We start from the raw sequence: 19,135 nt of genomic DNA, 5'->3' as shown, positions 1-19,135 counted from the left end.
CAATTTGTTCCTATTTAGTATGCATTTACGCTTATTATTTGGGCATGGAATTGACGATCAAAATTGAAAAAAATACTAGAAAAGCCAAAAAAAACTTTCTGCAATTTCAACGATCATCAAATTAATGAGGAATTATATTGAGCGACCTGGAGCTCCATGCATTAATAAAAAGTTACGCAAACTTATGGGAAGCAAAAAAGATCAAAAGAGTTTACTACTAAAAGAAAAATTTTCACATATGAACCCTAGCTGTTTGAATCATCCTAGTAACAGACAATTTTTTGGAGTCATTATGTGAAAAAAATGCACCTCAAAGTTGCTACTTGGTGGTTGAAGTTTGAAAAATTGCTCAGAGGTTGAAAAAATTGGTCAGCAATTCCATTAAATGGCACATTTAATTTTAAAACGATTGGTTTATGTTGATTTATTATAACAGTTTGCAAAAGCAAGTAACTTCCTATCTAAAATTTTTCCGGATATTTTTGATGAACAGTTTGATTATCTTATAAATTTGGGGCGACACATTTCTTGAAATGTCTGACTCTTAATTGTTTCATTTTTTAGACCATAATTTTTTAGGCTAGTATTCTGTTATCAAAATTTTAATTTTGCAAGTGTTTATTTTCTTGATTAGAAAAATATTTCGATGAAAAATGGTACGTAATTTTGTCGAGATTTTACTCTGAAAGCTCAATAATTTTATCAAAGTTTATTATTTATTGAAACATTTATTATTTATTAAAACTTAAATAATTAAATGTCTTTAGTTCTCAAGTTTAACATACGAACTAACTTAAAAGTTTTCAAAGTTGCCACCCATTGTAATATTGCTCTCATATTTGATTAATAAGTTTTTTCTAGGATTTGAAGTGTTTTGAGACATGAAAAAATTAATTAGAGCAAAAAACGTAAGTGCTCTGACCAGGGGCGGATCTAGGATTTTCTCGAGGGGGGGGGGGGGGGGGGGGCGGATTTTCAAAATTTTGACGACCTTTTTTTTTTTTTTTTTAGGTCGACCAAATTGATTTTTATTTTTCGCGCTCTCCTAAAGAGCACTGTTTTGCCCTTATTTTCGCAGGCAATTTTTTTTGAAAAAACAGTCAAAAAAGCCGTTTTTGGGCACTTTTTGAAAAATTTTGACAAAAAAAATGCGTTTTTTTGGCGCGCGCTCCCCCTCAAAAATAGCATTTATTGGCGCCGAAGGCGCCTTTAGAAAAATTTTAGGGTCGGTCGGCCAAAAATGGATTTCTGAAAAAGTATCAAAGGGGGGACCCTTTGGGTCGGCAGGGGTCAAATCCCTGAGGGGGGGGCGTCCGCCCCCCCCTAAATCCGCCCCTGGCTCTGACCATTAGGAAAAAACTACGATTCAGATATTTTTATTCGACAAGTTCAGATACACAACAATAATTATAGTTAAATAGAATGACATATCATAAACAATCCTTTCAGTGGTGATATGATCAATATCAAAAATCTAATAAGCGATCAGTGAATTTGATTCGCACGCCCTTGGACAGTTTTTTGAGCTTCCTGGCTTAACTGCTGAAGCCTTTTCTTTTTTTGAGTTTTTTTAAAGTTTTGTATCAAAAAAAAATTCACTTAAAATCATTGCATAAAGTTTTTCTTAAAGCTTTCTTTCTTGTTCTTTTTGTTCTGACTTTCGAAGAAATGAGGAATATTTATGTTTCGAGGGGGGTTTATTCAGTCTAAGCCCGGCAATTTGAAGGATGTTTTTACCAAAAAAAAAACTTTATTCCTCGTCAAAGGCATCATTTCCTTAAGTTCTAATGAGAAAAGATATTTTACCTTCTATTATTTTTTTCGTGAAGTTCTGGGAATTAAAAATTGCCAATTTGCCCATAAATGATGACTAAATTATCCGCGATATGAAACTTTTATGACGCTGAAAGCGTAACGCAATTATTTTATGCGTGGCGAATGATCTCGCACTACAAACTCGTCTGAAATTGAATTGAGACAAGCTAACTGTTCTTTTTATTTTTGTAATTCTCATGTTTTCTCAATTTTTGTACAACTTTTTAATGGTTTTGTAAAACTTCTACCTACAACTTATGGATACCGATTGAGGGACAGTCGGAACAATCAGAGTTTTATTCTGGTATACGAGCAGTCTTGTTGCTTTGAATCTTGTTAAGCTGTGAAAAATTAGATGTTGCACGTATCAGCTGGTGTCCTTCAGCGCTTCTTGCTGGTTGTGATTATTTGTACCCGCCACCGCTCTTAAGCAGATGGGGAAAAATTATGACAGTGTGTTTTATTGACAGTTACTGCCAATCAAAAAAATTGTGTGGTATCATATTAAAAACCTTTTGGTCGTCTTCCAAAGCAAATTTCAAAAGAAGTCTGAGTCGTGAAGAACTGAATATTTTGACAAACAATTTTAGAAATTTTAAGACGAATAGTGTAGTATCTATATTTGAAATGCTGCAAAAAACCAATTGTCGTCTCGCTGTTGATATTCCATGCCATCTAGTTTATTTAAATTGTAATTTTTGGTCTGATGTGTCTGTATTTTTCGACTTGACATGTTTGACATGGACGGGGTGTAATTTATGGGTTGGATCATCTCAACTACTCCTAACTTAGCAGTTCACTACTAGCAGACACTTTTTATTTTTTGTGGAGGATTGATGATTTTTTTTGTGCAAGCTTCGTTCTGAAGGATAACATTGTGAATTTTGCAAAATTTCTGTTTTACTTAAACAGTAATTAACGAAAATGCGCAGGCTTTTTTGAGTTGATACATTATGATCTCGCAAATTACGTCTTGTTGTTCATTTTGCTTATTGGCTCCGTTCCGACCAACGAACTAGAAACTTGTAAATCAAGCTCATATTTTTTTGGAAAAAAAATGGTATGTTTTTTTTTATTTTTGTAAAACATTCATTGCAAAAGGATTAGTGCATTCGGATTTTTCTGTGAAACGTGCAAGCATCAATTGTTCTTCTTAGGAGGGCGGATGTTTGCACTCCTATTATAAAAACAACTATTTAGACAACTTCAAAATTAAAAAAAAATTCAAACAAAACCTGAAAAAATGCAACGAAACACCCTCAGAATTTTTTACAGCAAAAAAATTGTTAATGCACAAAAAAACCAATTGCGAGTTTTTAATGCTTTTTTAAATTGTTATACTTTATACAGCTTGGTTGTTCGAGTTTAAAATACTTTTGTTTGTAAATTTTTATTGAGAGACTATGAATCAGTGACAACGCCTGTTCTTTTCGATTATGACCAAACTATGGTATATAACTTGTTTTGAGTATTAAACTATTGTTTGACAGGGCCAGAAATTATCTTGCTTTATATACTAACATTCAGACTTCAATTTAGAATTCAATCAAACAACCGAGCGGTTAGATCTCTTAGCTATAAACAGATCAGAATTGTTATGGATAGTTTAGTACAAACCAATTTTTATGATGAACCCGATCTATATTTTTACAACCTTCAAAGACAGGCGCCAAAACCGGTGCCTGTTTTGAACGATTTCCATAGTTTTAACTTAACCGCTCACATTCCTGACCATTATGGACTTGTTTTTCACGGCGTGTTAAATAGGGTTGAGGCAGACAACTTAGTCCGAAAATTCGGCCAAGGCGCTTACTTAGTCCGTGAGAGCAATAGACAACGCGGTCAGTATACTTTGGTGCTTTTCTTCGACGGAGAAGTTAAAAATTTTCGGCTTTATTATGACGGAAAACATCACTACTTAGCGGATAAACTTTACAATTCTTTAGAAGACTTGGTCAAAGATGGATTGATTTGTTTTTATTGCGAAAAGTATGGAAAACGTGAAATCGAAAAAATGACGATGCGAAAAAATAACTCCACTAAAAGCGAATTGTTATTTGCTGGCAAAGTTGAGCTCGACGATGCATCTGAAACGCGACTATCTAAAAGCAACTCAAATACGCCTCGCAAGTCGGAAATTTCCTCCGAGGCGAAACCTGTAATAGTTCGAAGGAGTGCAATGGATTTGCGGGGAGACTTGGACGGAATTTTCCAGGCTGTTGAGCCAATCAAGAGCAAGCACGGTTTCAAGGTCACTACTTTCTTCGGTCCTCACTGGTGTGCTGTGTGTAATAACTACATGTGGGGATTAGTTTCTCAGGTAAAGAGAGTTGCAAAAAGTTCGAACAGGTGAACTTGATTGAAAAATTCAGTCTGTAAATTTTTTAACAATTTTTTTATAGAATCTGTCAATTTTTTAAAAAATTTACATGCAATCTGTCAATTCTTAACAATTTTGAATTTTCATGCGACTTTGGGAAACCAATTTTGTCTAAAAACTCGCTTTGGCAGTTCAAAAATCCGCCGAAATTAAATAAGTGCTCATTTTTAATAAATTTGTCTGTCCAAACATTTTGCTATTAATATAGAATCTGGGACAAGTGCTACTTATTTTCGAGTTTAATGTCTTAATTTTCGACCGAAATTTCATTGACAAGACGGGATCCTAGACCGATCACAAGATCAAATCGATTATCAAACTCAAAATCACCTTTTTTTGTTCTAAAGTTTTTCTCATAAATATATTTGTTCTCATAAACTCATCTCATAGATCCATTCATATTCTGCTCCACTTTTTAGAAATATTCCAACAGACATATTTAAGCATTAAAGCACTAATTATCCGTCATACACAAAGTTTTTTTTTCGACTGGTTTTGAATTCACCAACTCGATTTGTTAAAATTTCATGACAAGTTTTCGGTTTTTTAAGTTTCGGCTTTATATTGCGCCGTTTGACGAGCGGAAAAGGTTTTAGCTTGTGTGTGTGTGCGTGTTTTGAGGCGAGTGGACTTCATTTTCTTGGTTGCAACCCTTTTGGAAATTTTTTCATACTGAAAGGGTTTCTGTTCAAGTGATGTCTATTTGTTACCGCTTGGGATCACGTTTTGGACCTATCAGAGCGCTAAGACTTTTCAATGCTCAAAATCAACCCCAATTAGACCTCTTTAAAAAAACTTTACCAAACCTAAACATCAGATCTTCCGATTCTGTTTTTTTTTCCGTTTTCCAATTATTTCTTCAATGGTATCACCGTTCGAAGTCTTCTTTGCTAGTTTTTGAGCTTTTTGCCGTTTCAATCCTATACTTGTTTAATCGCAAATTTTGCGAAGCTCAGTTTTGCCAGTGTTTTGCTTGGTTGTCTGGAGAAATGGGCTTGTCATATTGATGTGGCCATATTATAGACCCGGAAAAAGCACTGTAAACTAAAATCGGGTAGTAAACTGGGGAAACAACAAAACTAATATGCAAACCTCGTTATCAATGAAAAGTTTTTTTAGCACTGATCAGTGTACCCGGTTGAAAAAAAAACCTGGAAATGTATGATTAGGATCATAAGTTAAATTTGAATTAACAGAGCACTGTAAAAAAAACCCTGTGATTCAGCCAAATTGATGAACCTTAAACCCCCATAACGCAAAAGAAAGGGGTCACAAGTATAATATCTCTTCTGTTTTGAACCTAAACAGTAACACTTGGTTTTTGATAATTATTCTGGGTTGCTTGCTTGTTATATAGAAATTCTCTGACGTTCACCTAAAAGAATTTGGGAAAATATATGATTGTGGTTGTTTTTTTATTCAGAACAATTTCTGAAAGAAAAGTTCAGAGTGGTGATCGAACTTGAAATCTTACGTGTTTCCAAGTGGATGTGCTACGCACTACCTTAATTGCCTTTTCACTGAACCCTGTAATTGTGTTACCAATTACCCGGAATATCGAGCAAATTATACCCCTATACGAGTCTCATTTCCGATAGAAATTGACCTTATTTTTTTGAACTATACATAGCTCTAATCATTGCACTTTTTTAGAAAGCTTACGCAATCTGAACGATTTCAAAACAGCCTAAATTAAACCAAATAGCATAAACGACTAATATGTGATTCATGTTTCAAGTATGATAAGCATAATTTATTTGATTTTCATCATTCGTTAAAAATAACCGACATTGTGCAAACTTCAATGCAAATGACGTAATTTATGACTGTTTGATCTTTTGTTAGAATTTATTTTCACCGTTGAAAATCAGAAAATAAATTGATTAAGTCGATAACTATTAAGTATTTTATATAGAGAAAACACTACTTTAAGTTTGCTTTCGTTTTGATCTTGTTTGCTCAACTTTCCTCACAAATTAGTAATTTATGACTGTTTGATTTTTTGCTAGAATTTATTTTCACCGTTGAAAATCAGAAAAAAATTGATTAAGTCGATAAGTATTAAGTATTTGAGAAAGAGAAAACAACACTTTAAATTTGCTTTTGTTTTGATCTTATTTGCTCAATTTTTCTCACCAATTAATTTCATAGCAGGTTGCTCAAAAATACTGATGCATTTTATTTAAAAAAGAAGAAAAACCGGCTTGACGGCGAAAAGTTTTCGGTTAAATATTTTTGTCAAAAAACGCATACAACTGCAAAATTGACTCTTGGAAGTTAACGAACATTAACTCTTCATCATTAGCGAATTTAAACAAGACTGCTCGTATCAGGGCGAAGCACTGAAAGTTCCGACTGCCTTTTAACGTTTATGGAGCGCTAATAACATAAACAACATAAAAAATGAAATAAAATAAAATAAAATGAAAAAAAAAAATTTCTAAAATTTGAAAATTTTTCTATGAAAATCATCCCCCCCACACGCCAAATAAAGTACAAAACCGTTAATTTTCCCAAATGGGTTCGCGCGTTAATTGTCCCAAATCGGTCAAAATGTTCAAAATGGCAATCTTTAAACCCTCATAACTTTACGAAAAATGATCACAGGTAAAATATCTTTTCAAATTTAAGCTCAGGACAACAATAGCTTTCGAATGATATAAGAAAATTTCGTCAAAAATGGCTAGTTAAAAAGTCGAAATTTGTCTGAAGAAAAAAAACCCACCCCGAGCACAAATATTCCGTTACTTTCGTATCGAAAGTCGGAACAATAACAGTTTCTTGAGCCGATGCAGATCATGAGCAGATTTTGCTTAAAATAAAAAAAAATGAAAAAATGGTGTTCAAAATAGAAAGGTGTTCAAAAAAGGTGAAAAAATTTTTGAACTCCCCAGCAACCTTGAAAAAAAAACAATTCTTGGATGTTTCTTAGATGATATAGCCTAATAAGTTATCAATTTTGATATCATAAAGTTTTAATAAAATATCAATTTTGCAACAAATCATACTTGTAGTGGCTATAGGGGGTTAAGAGGACTGGACGCCTCTCTACTCTCAGGGATTCGACTTCCTGAGTAGCCAAAGGGTACTTTCAAGGCTTATTTCGACTAACCCTCTATGATACTAATTTAAGACATCCATTTTTGGCTACCGGCTCTAAATTTTTTTGAAGGCGCTTCGGCGCCAATATATACTAACTCAAAATATAACAAGACTGCTCGGATCAGGGCGAAGCCCTGAATGTTCTGACTGCCTTTTAAGGTTTACGGAGCAGTAATAACTTTAAAAAATTAATTGAAATAAAATAAAATGAAAATTAAACCCTCATAGCTTTACGAAAAATGATCACAGGTGAAATATCTTTTCAAATTTAAGCTCAGGACAACAATATCTTTTGAATGATATAAAAAAATTCCGTCAAAATTGGCTAGTTAAAAAGTCGAAATTTGTCTGAAGAAAAAAAAACCCACCCGATCACAAATATTCCGTTACTTTCGTATCGAAAGTCGGAACAATTAGCTTTTTCCGAGCGCGCGCCAAAAAGCATCATTTTGTTGAAAGTTTTCTCATAAGTAGCCAAAAAACTTTCGGCCTGTTTTTCAAAATTTGCCTACGGCACAGAAAATGAGGTCAAAATAGGGTCTTTTTTATTGATTTGGGAGAGTTCGGAAAATCTTGGTCGACCTACAAAATTATTCACTTTTCAAAAAAGTTTTAAAGACACGTTTTTATCAGAAGTTCGAGAATACAGACCTTATAGGCAAAATCAGATATCAAGCCATGATTTACGAACACTTCATGAAATGGAAAGGCTGCATGGCCTAACTTGAAGTTTTTTAGAATGATCTAAAATGAAATTTTGAACAAAAAAATTCTTGCACCGGGAAAAATAGATCTGAAACTATTGAAACAAGTTATAAAAAACCCAGAAAAAATAACCAAAATACATTTTTGAACATCTGCAACACCTTCATACTTAAAAACAAAAATAAATGAATTCTGATTTTTTCCAAAGTTTTTTAATTGCTTTTTTTAGCAGAAAAGCAGACTTTTAATTTAGCAAAAAGGCAAAGTTTTATTTTTTTTATCAGAAAGGCAGATTTTGGCGCCGGAAGCTTCGTTGCTAAATGCAGCGCAACAGGTTACTTTTCATATCACTCAGTGCGTCGTCTAAATAAGCGAGATCACAAGATTGGCTATTTTTGCTTTGTGGAGTTATGAACTTGTTTTTGTATTTAGGGTGTGAAGTGTTCCAAGTGTGGTATGTCCATACACAAGATATGTGTGGACCAAGTGGGTCACTACTGTCGCCCAGAGAGGAGTCTCATTAAGGCCATAGTTGGCTGTGACCTCACAGTGCTCTGCATGGCTTTTAAAACTCACGTGTGCTTCGTTATCACAATTTGCATCAAAGAAATCGAACTCAGGGAAGGTGAGAGACATTCATAGCTGAAATTTTTAAAATAATTATTTAAACAAATAAACAAATGAATGAATAAAAACAACGACATAAACTAATCAAACAACGACATAAAAACAACGACATAAGTTTTGTGATTTTTACTCAAGAGCAGGGGCTGATCTAGGATTTTCTCGAGGGGTGGCGGAGTTTCAAAAAAATTTCGAAATTTTTGTCGACCTTTTTTTTAGGTCGACCAAATTGATTTTTCGAGCTCTCCCAAAGCACTAATCATTTTAAATCATTCCTTCACATGCTATGTAAAGTATAAAAGAATTTGGTAATGAATTGTAATTGTTTCGAAATAAACGCAAGATAGTGTTTTTCTTTTCATTCAGTCAATTTTTGCAAAATAAATGTTTTTAACGAACAATTTTTAAGCCACATTGAAGTTACCGACTCCCTGAAATCAAATTCAAAAAGATATTTTCCCTCCGATTACCTTTTGCAAAGTTTTGGGAGTTGTAAAATTGCCAATTTGACCATGCTCTGGACTATTTTATACGCGTTTTGAAGATTTAATCCACAATCTTGAAAGCGTAACGCGAATTATTTATGCGCCGCAAAATATTCCGCACAAAGAAATTGTTCCAATTTGAAATAGGGCTAGCTCATTGGTCGTACTAATTTCGTATGATTCAAACTTTTGCACTTGATTATTGATATTGTCCAAAACTTATAGTTTTTCAATTTTTTATGTTTTCACAAAAACTATTCGATATGAATTGAAGGGCAGTGGGAACCTTCGGTCTTTGCCCTGATGTACGACCAGCGTTCTTGGTGTTTAGGAACGTAATAATTGTTCCAAGAGCTTGTCTCAAATCAAATTGAAACTATTTTTGAGCCAGATTAAAACGCTGATCACGCGTGTATAGAACGAAGTAAATCGCGGGTGCGTCGATTTTGATTTATTAGCCAAAATTTCACAATTTCCTACATTAGCCAAATTTTTCCCAATTTAGCCAAATTAGTAAATTTCAAACCGCCACCACATTGTTAAAAGTGATCACAAGTGAAATGGAATTTTTTACATTTGAGCTTAGCGCGTAAAAACCTTTCAGATGTTATAAAATACTCCATTCAAAAATGGTTGAAAAGTCGAAAAAGAAAAAACCCCACAGAGTATAAATGATCCATCTTTCCATCAAAAGTCGGAACGGAACGGAACGGAACAATGAAGCAAAAGCGCGTTGAGTAGAACGGTGTAGAGTAGAATAGAACTAAGCGTAGAATGGCATTGATTGAATTAGAACTAACTTTGGAAAATGGTTGGCTTTACTGCTATCAGTTATTTTCACGGGAAAATATTCAGTTTAAAAAATCAATCAGCCAGAATTACAGGTCCCAAAAAATTATTAAAAACACATTTAAGAAATATATTATGTCAAAGAACAACTGTTTTTGATTGTGTTCTATTGTATGGACCAAAAACGAGAATGTGTTGAGTTAGCTTGAGTTTAGTTTTAACTTTTTTGCTTAAATGGTTCCGAATCACTTCACGAAGTGAGAAGGAACTATGATAGAGTGTGTTTCGTACAGCCCATTTCAGCTACCTCAGATGCCTCCATTTCAATTTTGTAAATTTTCAAATGTGGTATGATATCAAAGCCACACAAAAAATTGCATGTAGTTCTTAAACAAGGGCACAACAGCGGTTCGCCGGGATGAGCTGTACAGCTCTTGTGTTGGTCCTTTCCCCCGTGGATAAATGGTCTTAAGTCTTAAGGAATCCAAAAAATGGAAGGTACAATCTCTCAGTATCAAAACAAGCCTGCCAGAAAAATTTTCTCAGTACCGATCAGTTTTGAATATACAGACCAGCGGCGGATGTAGGATTTTCTCGAGAGGGGGTGAAGGCGGATTATTGAAAAACTTTCGAAAATTTTGTCCACTTCTTTTTTAAGCCGACAAAATTGTTTTTCTGAGCTTTCCCAAATGAGTATAAAGACCCTATTTCGACCAGATCTTCTGGACCGCAGCCAAATTTTGAATAGAACATATTTTGAAAAAAAAGCGTTTTTAGGAACTTTGGAAAATTTTGACCAAAAATTGCAGTTTTTGCACCCCCTTCAAAATTAGTGTATATTGGCGCCGAAAGCGCCTTTAGAATTTTAGGATCATTCAGTCAAAAATGAATATTTCAAAACAGTACAAACGGGACCTTTGTGTCGGCAGGGTTTCAAATCCCTGAGGGGGAAAAGACTTCGGCCCCTCCCCTAAAATGTTTTTAAAGTCTGTTTCGAGACAAACTTTGATTTTCAGAGCTATTTTGTTTTTATTGGTAACTACTTTTCTTAAACTAGTTTATTGAAAATTTAGTGGCCTGCCCTTTCCTCCCTTAGATACAAAATTTTAAACATAAATGATTTTTTTGATAACTTGTTAGATATGTTTTTAGTTTTGATTGGAACTTTCTTTGCTGCTTGTTTTATATTAAGCTTTCCGGACTCAAGCATGATGATGCAACATTCACATAGCCTAATATGTCAAATTTGGGCTGTAGAGCAGAAAAAATCCTCATCCGATGTTTTCTGTTAAAGGTGATCAAATTCAGGGAATTTATCGAATCGGAGGGGGAAGTTCTGACGTCATGAAGATCACAGAGGAATTCGAGCGGAATCAAGACAAAGCCAAAATAGACAGTGTGCAGTACCCAGACATACACACCTTGACCAATTTCCTCAAAAAATACTTACGAGCCTTGCCGATTCCGATCATCGGCTTTGAACAGTACGAAGAAATGGTCACTACATTCAGAGATTTGAAGCACTTAACGGTCGAAGAAAAGGTCGGGTCTTTTGCCTTTTCTCTGTTTTACAACTCTTTTTTTAAGATTGCCTCTTTCAAATGTAAACGAAATTTTTGTAGTCGAAAAAGTTAGTTTTTGTTTCCAAAATCTTCCAGAAAATTCTCAAAACAATAAGCAATTAAAAACAGTTTTTGTAAAAATGTATCCTTTGTCCACGAAAGTTTCAACGAAATAGAAAAAGTCGACCAACTTTTTTTATTTTCGCAATTCCGTTTCTCCCTTTTATGGAAACGAATAAACATCTCTGATTCTAGATTTCAGAGATTTTTAAGGATAACGTAAAAGCAAAAGACCCATAGGTTGAACGTTTGGTGACTGCAGTTCAAAAACTGAATGTTTATCATTTGGCCAATTTGGAGACAATTATACGACATCTGTACAAAGTATCGAGACAGTCACATGCCAACAAAATGACAAGTTTCAATCTGGGTACTATTTTCGGACAATGTCTCTTTCGACCAGAAAATGATGATCTGAAAAACCCAATGAAGTCGCCAAATTCACTCATCGATATGCCATATCAAAACGAATGTGTCAGTTTCTTGATAGAGCACTGCAAATCCGTTTTCCACTAGAATAGTAATATTAATTTATTTTCTATTTTTTCATTTGATATTTTTTTCAGATTTCAATTAGGATTACGCGAAATATCGAACGCGAAACAGAACAAGAATAGCCGGTTGCTGTGCAAGTAAAGTAGTACAGAATTTTCCGACCGCATTCATAAAAACTAAAAATTGTCTAAAAATTATTGCAGTTCCGCGTGGTGTGATGAGAGAACTTCATTATAAGCAGTCGTAAAAGTTAGTAAATTAGGCATAATTCTGAACAGTTCAGTTGTCTTCAAAAAAAAACAACAAAAAGTTAAAATATCATTTACTTTTTTAATTTTCTTGCACAACATTTTAGAACACGCCAAGAAAGCGCTATATGAAGCTTGCAAAACTAATTTTCGTTTAGTACTTTAAGTTTTTTTTAGCCTAAATATCCAAGTTTTATAAATTGAGCGTCAGTCGATCGCTTTATCTGATCGCTTTAAATCCTCGAAATAGTCTAAAACTCGAAAGTTGTCAGCCGGTCCTTTTGATCATTCAGACAACTTTTTGAAACTTTTCTACTGTCGTTCAAATCAACATTGAAAGGGCTTGTTTATGATATGTTACTGGACAAAATTTCAAGGACTTTTTGCGGTACCTGATTTTGTAAGGGAAAAAAGAGTAAAAACTAAAACAGCACAATACGAAGTTCCTCCCCAATTTCAGTGGCCAAAAAGTATCCTTCAACATAAACTAATGTGTGCAAACGCAATAAAATGCGCATGTATATTGCAAATAAACCTTAGCAATGTATAAAAAAAGAATCATTTTATTGATTCAATGCAAGGAGACAGGCCAGAGAACCCTTTAAAATTTTAACCGAAATTATTTTTCTAAACAAAAATTCAGTAAGAAAAAGTTCCGAAGCGTTTTAAGTTGAAACAGCGTAGAAACCTGATATATTAAATGAAAGTCTTAATGCGCTATGGACGCAACGTTTTAACTTTCCTATCGAGTACAACGTTTTAAAATTATTCAGAGCAACCATCAGAGGAAGATGGCCTCGATCCAACATCAAGGCTAGACTGTATCAGCCTAATTTTTGTCCAAATTATGTGTCTCCAGATTCATTTCAGTCTGAAACGAAGCCACTAAAAAGAGCAATTTTCATGCTAAGAAAGAGTTTTTTGCGAACCGATTCGGTCCATGAAATAAACTGAAATATTTCAGCGTTTGATAGCATAAAAACAACCTACTTAGAAAAACTGAAATTTTTTGCGCACCGATTAGGCCCACGGATTAACTTGAAATATTTCAAGGTTTCATAGCTTGAATAGTTTGCTTAGAATCAGTGCAAATCAGTCTATGAAATAACTTGAAAATTTTTCAAAGTTTAATGGCTAATGTATTTTACTAAGAAAAACTTGAATTTTTCGCCGACCGATTCGCTCTTTGAAACAACGTGAATTTTTTCAAAGTTTTATTGTTTTAATAGCTTGAAAAAACATGAAATTTCATAGCTTTTAAGCCTTGCCTAGAAAATGTTTAACTCTTTGCGAACCAATTTATTCCACAAAATATCATGGAATATATCAAAGCTTGAATAGCTTGCTTAGGAAAACTTTTACTTTTCGCGAACCGGTTCGGTCTACAAAACAAGTTGAATTCAGAGTTTCAAATTTTTCGTTTCAAAGAAACTTTTGAAACTCAAAGCTTCATGGCATGAAAAGCTTCATAGCATGAATAGCTTGCTTAGAAAGTTTCAAGCATTTTGCGAACTGATTTTGATTCAGTTTAAAAAAAAAATTTAAACATTTCAAATTTTCATAGCTTTAAATAATTACTTAGAAATATTGAAAATGTTCGCAAACCTAATCTGTCTAGGAATTAACTATTCGTTTCATTAAATATCAGAAAATTTAATGAAAAAAAACTCTCCTAGAAACACTTATACTTTTCGCCTTCCGGTTCGTTTCATGAACTGACTTTAATTATTTCAAATTTTCATAGTTTAAATAGCTTGCTTTGGAAAATTTCAACTTCTGGCAAAACGATTCGATCTATGAAACCGCTTAGATTTTTTCAGAAAAACTAATTTCTAAGAACGAACTCCGAAAAAAAAACACTTTTTCATTGCTACAATAGCTTGGTTAAGTATAACTTCAACTTTTTGTGAGCTGCCTTGCTCTATGAAACATTTCATTTTATTCCAAAGTTTCGTCGCTCGATTAGTTTGCTTAGAAAACTGAAATCTTTGCAAAAAGTTTCGGTCTAAACAACTCGAACTATTTTAATTGTTTCTTGCTTCAATAACTTGCTTCGTTAAAACGTTAGTGTTTTTGGTATCTGATTAACTTCATGAAATAACTTGAAATATTTTGAAGTTGAAAGAGCTTGTAATATTTCATAGCTTGAATAGCTCGCTCAAGAAAACATAAGCTTTCGGCGAACCGATTCGTTCTAAGAAATAAGTTGAAGCCTTTCAAGCTTAATCCAAATGGCTAGCAAAGCAAAACTTGTTTTTTTTTCGCTAATCATTTTGATCAATGATTTATTTTTTTTCCATCGTTTGATTGGCTCCAAAAGAAAAACTTGAAGTTAACTTTATGAAAAAAAATCAAATATTTTGAAGTTTCATCGGTTGAATGGCTTCAGCTGAAAATTTTAATTTTTCGTTATCCGATTTGTCTTAGTTTGATTCAAAGATTTATAGCTTAAACAGCTTGCTTAAAAAATTTGGAAATTTTCTAATTTGGTCTATGGAAGTACTTTGTACTTCAAGTGTTTCTTTTTTTTTATTGGTTGAATGGTGCAAAAAACAAAATTCACTTTTTTCGCTATTCGATTGCTTTCATAAGATAAGTTGAAAAAAATGGCAACTTGAATAGCTTAAGAAAGCTTTTTGCTCACTGATTGCTCTATGAAACAATCTAAAAGTTTTCCTTGCTTGAATAGCTGGCTTAAGAAAACTTTTACTTTCCACGAACCGGTTCGGTCTTCGAAATAAGTTGAATTCAGAGTTTCAAAAAATTTTCATTTCAAAGAAACTTTTGAAACTCAAAGCTTCATGGCAAAGATTTCAAATTGATTAGCTCTAACAAACAAATCGAATTGTTTCACTTTCATAGCTTACTTAGAAACATTTTATAATTTTTTGCGAAGCCAATCAGTCTTCAAAATTTTAGTTTCAATAAAAGTTTGATTTTTTGCGGATCGATTCGTTCTATGACATAATTTGAAGCTATTCATATTTTTGTCGCTTAAACGGTTTAAATTTTGAAAAATATGCCACCCAAATTGCTTTGATTCAAAGTTTCTCAGCTTAAAAGCTTGCAATAGAAAAATGATTTTTTTTGAAAACCGATTTGGTCTATGAAAAAAAATTGTTTCGTCGGTTGAATGGCTGCAATAGAAAAAACTGCAATTTTATGCTATCCGATACCCTGCATGAAATAACTTAAATTATTCAGATTCGTCACTTGGATGGCCCAAACAGAAAACTTAAAGTTTTCGACATTCAATTCATACTGAAAAACATCAAAACTACAAAAGTTCATTTTTTGCCGACCGATTTGCTCCATGAAAAAAGTTGAAAAGTTTTAAAATCTTCGCTCAATAACTTGCGTAGAAAAATTTGAATCTGTTTCAATCCTGTTTTCTCTGTGGAGAAACCTAACTTTTTGCCGACTGATTCGCTCGATAAAACAACTTGAACAACTCGTACAAGCAGCTATCTTATTGTTTAGAAACGTAGCGATTGTTCCAAAGAGCTTGTCTCAAATCAAATTCAATTTACTTTTGAGTCGGATTAAAACGCTGCTCACGCATGTATAGAACGAAGTAAATCGCGGGCACTTCGATTTCGATTTATTAGCCACAACTTCACAAACTCCGACATTAGCCAAATTTTTCCCAGTTAGCCAAATTACTAAATTTCAAACCGCCACCATTTTGTTAAAAACGATCACAAATGGAATGAAATTTTTTAAGCTTGAGGTCAACACGTAAAAACCTTTCAGATGTTATAAAATACTCATTTCAAAAATGGCTGAAATGGTTGAAAAATCAAAATTTGTCTGAAAAAAAAACCCCCACAGAGTATAAGTGATCCATCTTTTTATCAAAAGCCGGAACGGAACAATAAAACGCGTGGAGTAGAACGGCGTAGGGTAGAATAGAACTAAGCGTAGAATGGAATTGATTGAAGTAGAACATCTTTGGAAAATGGTTGGCTTTACTGCAATCAGTTATTTTAACTGGAAAATAATCAGTTTAAAAAATCAATCAGCCAGAGTCAATCATTATCTTAGAAATATATTACGTCAAAGAACAACTGTGTTCGATTGTGTTCTATTGTAAGAACCAAAAACGGGAACGTGTTGAATTAGCTTGAATTTAATTTTAATTTTTTTGCTTCAATAGTTCCAAATCACTGACGAAGTGAGAAGGAAATATGATGTAGAGTGTATTTCGTACAGCCCATTTCAGCTACCTCAGACGCCTCCATTTCAGTTTTGTATATCTTTAATTGTGGTATGATATCAAAGCCCTGTTGGTCGAGAATCGTGTTAGGAATCCAAAAAATGGAAAGTAGAATCTCTAAGTATCAAAACAAGCCTGCCAGATAAATTTTCTCAATACCGATCAACTTTAAATATACAGACCAGAGGCGGATGTAGTTTTTTCTCGAGAGGGGGCGAAGGCCGATTATTGAAAAACTTTCGAAACTTTTGTCCACTTCTTTTTTAAGCCGACAAAATTGTTTTTCTGAGCTTTCCCAAATCAGTATAAAGACCCTATTTCGACCAGATCTTCTAAACCGCAGCCAAATTTTGGAACATATTTTGAATAAAACATATTTTGAAGAAAAAAAAACGTTTTTTAGGAACTTTTTGGAAAATTTTTGCACCCCTTTAAAATTAGTGTATATTGGCGCCGAAAGCGCCTTTAGAAAAATTTTAGGATCATTCAGCCAAAAATGGATACTTCGAAACAGTACAAGCTGGGCATTTGGGTCGGCAGGTTTTCAAATCCCTGAGAGGGAAGAGACGTCCGCCCCTCACCTAAATCCGCTACTGATACAGACCAATTTAGAGTAAATTTTTTCAAAGTTTGTTTTGCGACAAACTTTGATTTTCAGAGCCATTTTGTTTTTATTGGTAACACCTTTTCTTAAACTAGTTTATTGAAAATTTAATGGCCTGCCCTTTCCTCCCTTAGACGCAAAATTTTAAACATAAATGATTTTTTTGATAACTTGTTAGATATGTTTTCAGTTTTGATTGGAACTTTCTTTGCTGATTGTTTTATTTTAGAAGTTTTCCGGACTCAAGCATGATGATGCAACATTCACATAACCTAATTTGTCTAATTTGGGCTGTAGAGCAGAAAAAAATCCTCATCTGATGTTTTCTGTTTAAGGTGATCAAATTCAGGGAATTTATCGAATCGGAGGGGGAGAAAATCACAGAGGAATTCGAGCGGAATCAAGACAAAGCCAAAATAGACAGTGTACAGTACCCAGACATACACACCTTGACCAATTTCCTCAAAAAATACTTACGAGCCTTGCCGATTCCGATCATCGGCTTTGAACAGTACGAAGAAATGGTCACTACATTCAGAGATTTGAAGCACTTAACGGTCGAAGAAAAGGTCGGGTCTTTTGCCTTTTCTCTGTTTTACAATTCTTTTTTTAAGATTGCCTCTTTCAAATGTAAACGAAATTTTTGTAGTCAAAAAAGTTAGTTTTTGTTTCCAAAATCTTCCAGAAAATTCTCAAAACAATAAGCAATTAAAAACAGTTTTTGTAAAAATGTATCCTTTGTCCACGAAAGTTTCAACGAAATAGAAAAAGTCGACCAACTTTTTTTATTTTCGCAATTCCGTTTCTCCCTTTTATGGAAACGAATAAACATCTCTGATTCTAGATTTCAGAGATTTTTAAGGATAACGTAAAAGCAAAAGACCCATAGGTTGAACGTTTGGTGACTGCAGTTCAAAAACTGAATGTTTATCATTTGGCCAATTTGGAGACAATTATACGACATCTGTACAAAGTATCGAGACAGTCACATGCCAACAAAATGACAAGTTTCAATCTGGGTACTATTTTCGGACAATGTCTCTTTCGACCAGAAAATGATGATCTGAAAAACCCAATGAAGTCGCCAAATTCACTCATCGATATGCCATATCAAAACGAATGTGTCAGTTTCTTAATAGAGCACTGCAAATCCGTTTTCCACTAGAATAGTAATATTAATTTATTTTCTATTTTTTCACTTGATATTTTTTTCAGATTTCAATTAGGATTACGCGAAATATCGAACGCGAAACAGAACAAGAATAGCCGGTTGCTGTGCAAGTAAAGTAGTACAGAATTTTCCGACCGCATTCATAAAAACTAAAAATTGTCTAAAAATTATTGCAGTTCCGCGTGGTGTGATGAGAGAACTTCATTATATGCAGTCGTAAAAGTTAGTAAATTAGGCATAATTCTTAACAGTTCAGTTGTCTTCAAAAAAAAACAACAAAAAGTTAAAATATCATTTACTTTTTTAATTTTCTTGCACAACATTTTAGAACACGCCAAGAAAGCGCTACATGAAGCTTGCAAAACTAATTTTCGTTTAGTACTTTAAGTTTTTTTTAGCCTAAATATCCAAGTTTTGTAAATTGAGCGTCAGTCGATCGCTTTATCTGATCGCTTTAAATCCTCGAAATAGTCTAAAACTCGAAAGTTGTCAGCCGGTCCTTTTGATCATTCAGACAACTTTTTGAAACTTTTCTACTGTCGTTCAAATCAACATTGAAAGGGCTTGTTTATGATATGTTACTGGACAAAATTTCAAGGACTTTTTGCGGTACCTGATTTTGTAAGGGAAAAAAGAGTAAAAACTAAAACAGCACAATACGAAGTTCCTCCCCAATTTCAGTGGCCAAAAAGTATCCTTCAACATAAACTAATGTGTGCAAACGCAATAAAATGCGCATGTATATTGCAAATAAACCTTAGCAATGTATAAAAAAAGAATCATTTTATTGATTCAATGCAAGGAGACAGGCCAGAGAACCCTTTAAAATTTTAACCGAAATTATTTTTCTAAACAAAAATTCAGTAAGAAAAAGTTCCG

At 33.6% G+C, this 19,135-nt stretch overlaps 1 protein-coding gene and 1 long non-coding RNA gene across 3 annotated transcripts; both read left to right on the top strand.

Annotated features, from left to right (window-relative positions):
* The first annotated feature begins 3,264 nt into the window (after window positions 1-3,264).
* Window positions 3,265-12,074, top strand: LOC134844044 (beta-chimaerin-like). 2 transcript variants are annotated; one of them, XM_063860502.1, is made up of 5 exons: window positions 3,265-3,656; window positions 3,762-4,135; window positions 8,435-8,627; window positions 11,195-11,442; window positions 11,763-12,074. In XM_063860502.1, exons 1-5 carry the CDS (start codon window positions 3,413-3,415, stop codon window positions 12,036-12,038), a joined length of 1,335 nt encoding a protein of 444 aa, XP_063716572.1. In that variant the 5' UTR covers window positions 3,265-3,412; the 3' UTR covers window positions 12,039-12,074. The 2 variants fall into 2 exon arrangements, with proteins under 2 accessions (XP_063716572.1, XP_063716571.1); XM_063860501.1 differs by having other exon boundaries at window positions 3,266-4,135.
* Window positions 12,075-17,464: 5,390 nt separating this feature from the next.
* On the top strand, window positions 17,465-18,280 carry LOC134845278 (uncharacterized). Its single transcript, XR_010162736.1, has 2 exons — window positions 17,465-17,654; window positions 17,975-18,280. It is a non-coding gene; the product is annotated as an uncharacterized LOC134845278 (long non-coding RNA).
* Window positions 18,281-19,135: the final 855 nt, after the last annotated feature.

Source organism: Symsagittifera roscoffensis, chromosome 4 (assembly GCF_963678635.1).
Source record: "Symsagittifera roscoffensis chromosome 4, txSymRosc1.1, whole genome shotgun sequence".
Lineage (NCBI taxonomy): Eukaryota > Metazoa > Xenacoelomorpha > Acoela > Convolutidae > Symsagittifera > Symsagittifera roscoffensis.
Note: the sequence above shows the minus strand (reverse complement) of the source record. Positions and strands in the feature narration are given on the sequence as shown.